Source organism: Bos indicus x Bos taurus, chromosome 22, assembly GCF_003369695.1.
Source record: "Bos indicus x Bos taurus breed Angus x Brahman F1 hybrid chromosome 22, Bos_hybrid_MaternalHap_v2.0, whole genome shotgun sequence".
Lineage (NCBI taxonomy): Eukaryota > Metazoa > Chordata > Mammalia > Artiodactyla > Bovidae > Bos > Bos indicus x Bos taurus.
In genome coordinates, this window is record NC_040097.1 from 23,008,011 (window position 1) to 23,014,995 (window position 6,985).

At 40.1% G+C, this 6,985-nt stretch overlaps 1 protein-coding gene across 3 annotated transcripts in view; it reads left to right on the forward strand.

The window, feature by feature from the left end:
- Nucleotides 1–5,922, forward strand: part of SYNPR (synaptoporin) — a 300,656-nt gene extending 294,734 nt beyond the window's left edge. For all 3 annotated transcript variants that reach the window (XM_027523263.1, XM_027523265.1, XM_027523264.1), the window contains one exon: nucleotides 4,226–5,922. In XM_027523263.1, the coding sequence (XP_027379064.1) occupies nucleotides 4,226–4,483 (258 nt within the window). In that variant the 3' untranslated portion in view covers nucleotides 4,484–5,922. The remainder of the gene's footprint in view (nucleotides 1–4,225) is intronic.
- The last annotated feature ends 1,063 nt before the right edge of the window (nucleotides 5,923–6,985 follow it).

A 6,985-nucleotide genomic window follows, 5' to 3' on the forward strand; every position in this document is an offset into this window, starting at 1 on the left:
ATATACCAGTTGATTGTCTAGAGAAAAATACACAGACACAGTAGGGTAAGATAGAAATCAGAGAATAAAAAATACCTATAATAGTTATGGTAATTTTTTAATCTTCTCCATGCTCTTGGTTTAGTTGCTTGATAACTTCAGAAAAGCAGAGCTATATTAGTTGAACAAAGTCCAGTATTATCATCAAGTATATGATTCTTGCCAGGAGACAGGACATCTGACAGATAGCAGAGCCACTAAATTGGATTCTTATTTCATGAGTGTAAGAACTTGTGTTATTCCAAAGAAGGAAACTATATCTGAGAGACAGAAGCTATAATGACAGCAAAAAGTAGTAGTTACAAAGAATAGAAGGGCCAGCAGTGTTCAATGAAGGACCGACATTCTTTAGCAACCTTTAAAAAATAATTCTCTTTCCCTCAAGGTTAACTTATGTTTCTACAGCTTTCTGGAATTTAAGAAGGCATATGAAAAGGGAAAAAGATTGGCTCATCGGCTGCTGATGATTTGACTGTGAATCTTGCCTTAGTAATAAGAAAATAACATTGAAATAAACTATTATTAGGATCTCCCAGTAATTTTTACCTATTTCTAGCCACACTTGTAGATGAATACTTTGAGGTATATGTTAAAATATATTTTACTACTGCTTCTATAGTTTGTTTACAGGCAGTGCTTAATGAAAATTATTATAACCCTGATCTTGGAATCTAAGAGAGCAAAGATGAAATCGTTCAGTATGTTTGTTAGTTCTTTTAGTAAATGATGACATCCTCCATAGTCCATTTAATCCCTCTTCTGATGTCTCTTCCAACAAGGCGTTGCAAGTTTTGAATGAGAAACAATGAGACATATGTCTTAAAAACCAAAAGAATAATGGATGGAAAGCAGATCGTGTCACGTGTGTGGAGGGGTGGGTCTGGTGCTGTTGTGAGTTATCCATAAGTTATCCATGTCAGTGTCCTCCAGTTCCTCGTGGCAGAAAACCACCTAAACTGGCTAAACCAAAACAATCTCCTGATCGATAAAGTCTGTTCTTTGTAGCCCAATTCCGGAACCAGTGTCTATATGAGGTGTAATGATTGGGTTGCAAGTAACAGAAAGTGACAAATCATCCATAATTTCTACTTCTGTTTCTCCACCAATGCAATCTTGATACATCTTGTCAGATCATCTAAATGTCCTCTCCCATTCTTTCTCATGCTGTGTAGTCTCTTTCAGCCTCTCTTTCTGTTGTCCCACATCTAGGCTAGAATAAAAATACCGACTCTGATTTCAGTTGCAACAAAATGGCAAGGGAAGACTCAAGGGCCCATGTGCCCCTAAAACGTGCCAGCCAAGAAGTCTGTGATACATCTGTGATGATAGTAGAGTAAGACACCTATTACAATAGTGATAGGCGTCTACCTCTATGATGTGAGAATAAGACATCACCACTCCTTAAATAGGCCCATGGCCATGCCTTGTGTACATTCTTACTTTAAAGCTGCATTCCCTTAATTTCTAGGTTCTTTTCAGGCATCCCTTTTTTAGAAATGAAGTAGCATCAGGGGAAAGGGAGTGATCAAGGAATAGAAAACAGATAAAATTATAGTCCTGGGTAGAACCATCCCTTCATATCTGAAAAGATTCCATGACAGTTTTTTCTACTCATATTAATCTATACTTTCAGAGGTGTAATTTAATCAAGATCTCCCCCTTAAGGGAAAATACCCTAGTTATTGTACACATGGTTAAAATGTCCTGTGTGTAAATTAGAGTTGTGTCAGTGATCACCTAATTCATTTTGATCATGCATCTATTATACTATAAATACCTTAGTTATGTTTTGTATCTCCCTTAGCAAAGAGCCTAGAGTATGGCACACAATGTTAAATAAATCTCAGTTAACATTAAAGGAAGAAAAAAGGATGGGATGGGGAGAGGGATGGAGGGAGGGATGGAAGGAGGGAGGGGAGGAGGGTGAGAGGAAGGTAAGGAAGTCTGGATAAACTGATTTTCAGTGAGATCTTTTAGGAAACGGTGTCTTTTGTTTTTTAAGATTTGGCTTTCCAATCATATTTTTAAAATAGTGCCATCAGTTTATTTTATTTCATTTTTGGCCACGCCACATGGCACTTGAGATCTTCGATCCCTGACCAGGAATCGAACCCACAACCCCCTGTAGTGGAAGCACTGGAAATGGGGAGTTCCTAACTACTGTACAGCCAGAGAAGCCCCTAGATGCTCAGTTTTTATCTTGACACCTCAAGAACATGGCCTCATTATCAAAAAGCCTGCTTCAGTTTATGTCTCAGGAAAAGTCAAATGAATACAATTCATGGAAATATTTTAGAAAGTGATTCAAAGCATAATTTACAGATCAGTGTCCAGCACTGTCTAGCTGCCTTACACACGCCCTGTTTGATCCTCACAACTATCCACCAAGGAAGGAATAATTGTCTTCATTTCATAGAATTTTATAAATGCTGAAGTTCAGAGGCTAACTGCCTTGTCTGAACTCATAAAGCAAAAAGTTGCAGAGCCCAGGCCATTCAGATTCCAAAGACAGAGGGATGGCTCCAAGGCTGAGATTCAGATAATATGCCCTGATCCACCTGCTGCTAAAATCATGAAGCTTGGAGCTGGTGTTCCAAGCTCCTAAGATCCCTCATCTTGACTCCCTAACCCGCTACTTCCATCCCCAGGTCATTCTGTGGCATCCCACCATCCAGCAATTAAGGGATAAATTACTTTGATATAGCAAAGAACTTCTGGAAGCCCACTCCAGAACTGTGACTGCTGCCCAAGTTCATTCTGATTGGTCAGCATCCTGCTGGAATGATTACTTAATATACTTTAATGTCATCACAGCTTTGTGTCACATACTCTCATTGTCTGTCTCTAAGAGGGGGCTGCTAAAACTGGCTGTGCTTAATTCACAGTCAACTGATCCACTTTGGAAGAGGCTGCAAAACAACTGTTCTCTTTGGGCCTCTTACAGTAGCAAACAGCTCAGTTTCCATAAAACACTTAGGACCCAGGGAAGTGACACCCAGTCCTCTGGCTCACCAGGGACATACTTCTGGAGAGTGAGAGGAGTTTCCATAGGCAAGTCTCACATTCAGTTATTGAGAAAACATTTCATACTTCTCTGAAACCTGGACTTCAGAGTATTGTTTGGGCATTCACTTCTGACTGTGAGAGGCACAGAATATACAACTATTCAAAGAAGCACAACTTCTGTGTACACTGCCATGCATGTGCTTGTCTGTGTACCACCTATACCATTGCTTCCTCCATACTTTTTAAGTTGACTCATTTTATTTCTGTCATTTCAATAAATGCAAAAATAGTATCTCTAGCATTAAAGTAAAGGTTACCTTATAAGTTAATGGTCCATCATTAAAATGAAAATAACCCCACATCCCCTAAAGATATTTTACACCATTTTACATCATTTGGGGAGATAGTGATGGATTAGGTAGAGGCTCAGACTCTGGAAAATCCCATGGATGGAGGAGCCTGGTGGGCTGCAGTCCATGGGGTCTCTAAGAGTCGGACACAACTGAGCGACTTCACTTTCACTTCTCACTTTCATGCATTGGAGAAGGAAATGGCAACCCACTCCAGTGTTCTTGCCTGGAGAATCCCAGGGACGGGGGAGCCTGGTGGGCTGTCATCTATGGGGTCTCACAGAGTCGGACATGACTGAAGCGACTTAGCAGCAGCAGCAGACTGTGGAGTCAGGTAGAACAGGTCTTATCCCAGGTCTGCTACTAACCAGTCACGTGGCCATAAAAAAGCTCCTTATCTTTGCTGCACCTGTTTTCACATCTTTAATATGAGTGTAATAGCACCTTCCATGACTAAATGAATAGATACACATAAAGCCCTTCTGTTGTTGTTCACTTACTAAGTTGTGTCCAACTCTTTGTGACCCCATGGACTGCAGCATGCCAGGCTTCACTGTCCTTCACTATCTCATAAAGTTTGCTCACACTCATGTCCACAGAGTCAGTGATGCCATCCAACCATCTCATCCTCTGTCTGCCTAACACATAGTAAGCTTTCATGAAAGGTCATATATTCTAAATGAAACAGTGACTTCAACACCAGAAACTGGAAGAAGCCTCTGCATGGAGGTGAAAAGTGACCTTTTGCATTTGAGGGATTTTTCTGAAATTGAGATTTTTCTGAGCTTTCTCTCCAGTCTATCCACTCACTTGCTTTGATCCTCCTTCAGGTCTTTGGATTCTTGAACTTTATCCTCTGGGCTGGAAACATCTGGTTTGTTTTCAAGGAGACCGGCTGGCATTCCTCGAGCCAGAGATATCTTTCAGACCCCATGGAGAAGCACTCCAGTAGCTACAACCGAGGCGGGTACAACCAAGACAGCTATGGGTCGAGCAGTGGGTACAACCAGCAGGCGAGTTTGGGGCCATCCTCAGATGAATTTGGCCAACAGTCTGCTGCCCCTGCTTCTTTTACCAATCAGATGTAACAGGGTAGTTTTGGCATTCTTCCGAAGATTGTTTCTCCCCATTCTATGTCAGTGGCAGGAGAATTTTTTAAGAGTTTCAATCAATTATTAATGTGGAGAGTGTTGAATGTAAATCAGAGATCTGTCGTCCTCATTAAAGCAGAAAGGCCTGGGTCGTGATAAATGGTACTTAAAGATGACATGAGAAGATATATTATTCATTACAGATGGCTAATTGGAGAGTACCTTGTTATATACACATACTTTTATGGTTGTTTTGTATGCGTGTTGAGATAGTGGAACCATTTTGTAGCTTAAAGTCTCTAGTATGTAATATGCATAAAGTAAATTAAATAGCATTGAATTCTTATGCTTTTGATGTGAAAGATGTTTTAATGATTTCTCTAAGACAATTTGGAGTATCACAATGTGCATGTATTATTATTTTTTAGTTGCAGGCCCTGTAGGATTGTGAAGTCTCTAAGTATTGGTTTCAGACAATTACTCTGTATTTTTTTTAATTTGATGAATCAATGCTCATATGATTTAGTGCATGAAAGCATTTTCTTACAAAATGAACATTTGAACTGTATGAAAATTTTCCAGTTTGCATCACGAATTTGTTAAATGGACATTTAAAGAAATATATTCACTACATTGTATATTTGCAGGTTTGTCTCTCTGGGTTTATCTAACCCTGAATTCATTGTGAGTAAGGTTTGGAGTTTTTTTCCTCTCTGATTAGCAGATATTCAGTGTTGTAGATGGTGACTGCCTGATATTTATTCTATTTAGTTAGCTAAATATTTACATTCTTGTAACTTTCTATGGTGTTTTGTGGCTTTTATCCTATGGGCCATGAACAATGGGCCCACTAGCTGTGAGTGTTGGTGGAGTGTTGTTTCTTTAGAATGATGGAGATGTGGGTGTCAGACACCACAGTCAAGATATTGTGCTGACATATTCGTTTATCAAGGATATTCTGGAGAACCTAGAACATGAGCTAAATGTTTAAATCCTACTTATTTGTAAAGTTAATTAAGTCCTAGATCCAATTACTAAGAATTCTGAAGTCTCAGCTCAACTTACAGTCTGATTTGTATGTTACCCATAAATTAAAAATGACTTCCACGAAGCAGTCTGTCATCTCATTAAATATTCTTCAGGATGTATGCATTATCAACCTTTGCCTCTTTGTTTTAACTCAATGGAAACACCAAGGCCCCACAGTGAAGGCAAGCTGAGCATCTGTATCTCCAGATGAAAGTCGTTATCGATGTATAAACTCATTGTGTGATCTGTGATGTTGGAAACATTTTAGTCCAAAAGAGCCTAGATGATGTCTGTAAACTGTTTAGTCCAAAAGAACCTAGATGATATCTGTAAACTGTTTCTGGATCCTGTTGGGTAAATCTGTATGTGATATCTCTTTGACCTTAATAAAGTTATTGCATACAATGCTGGCTGGAAAATGGAGAATTACAGCAGTAGAACCTGCTGAACAATAAGAGAACTAAGGGTAAATGCACAGTCTGTCCAGTCTCTCACCCTGTCCTTATTTTGTGAGCTCAGGGCCATTCATTCATTGATTCCGTCATTCTAGGACCTCCTGTGTACCCTCTTCTATACAAAGCATTGGGGATAAGATAGAAATACAGATGAATGCCCCAATTCAGGAAGCTTACACTCTGTTTGGGATGTAAATAGAGTAAAATAATCACACAGAGAGTGTGTGATCACACATAGAGTAAAATACTCACACACCATCTACACTGTGTGTGAGAAAGAAAGGCTCAGGATTCCACAAGAATGCTTATCAGAGGCACTTCAGCTGCTTAGGGGAAAGTGAACAAGCTTGAAACTGCCTCAAGACAGTAAAGTTTCATGAGGACAAGGTGCGAGGAAGAGTATCCCAGGCAGAGAGTAGCCTTACGGAACTCTCAGATGGCAGGAGGCAGGATGGATTTGTAGAGCGAGACGTGTAAGGGGGGCTTGGAGAGGGGTGTAGCTGCTGATGGGTAGAAGGCAGCGGGAAATCCCGCTTGGGGGCCACGATCAAGAATTCTGTCTTTATCCTAAAGAAGCTAAGGGGAAGCACTGAAGTATTTAAGCAGAGGAAGGACACAATGAGTTGTTGGTTTGTTTTTTTTTTTTTTAATTCGGGTTTAGTTGCTTTACAATTTATTTAGTCTCTGTGCTCAGTCGTGTCCGACTCTTTGCAACCCTTTAGACTGTAGTCTGCCAGGCTCCTCTGTTCATGGGATTTCTCAGGCAAGAATACTGAAGTGGGTAGCCATTTCCTCCTCCAGGGGATCTTCCCGACCCAGGGATCCAACCTGCATCTCCTGTGTTCCTGCATTGCAGGGGTATTCTTGACCTGCTATTGTGTTCGTTCCTGCTGTACAGCAAAGTGAATCAGTTATATGTATGCACATATCCCCTCTTTGTTAGTACAGAGCATTGAGTAGAGTTCCCTACACTATACAGTAGGTTCTTATTAGAACCTATTTTTTACAAAGTAGT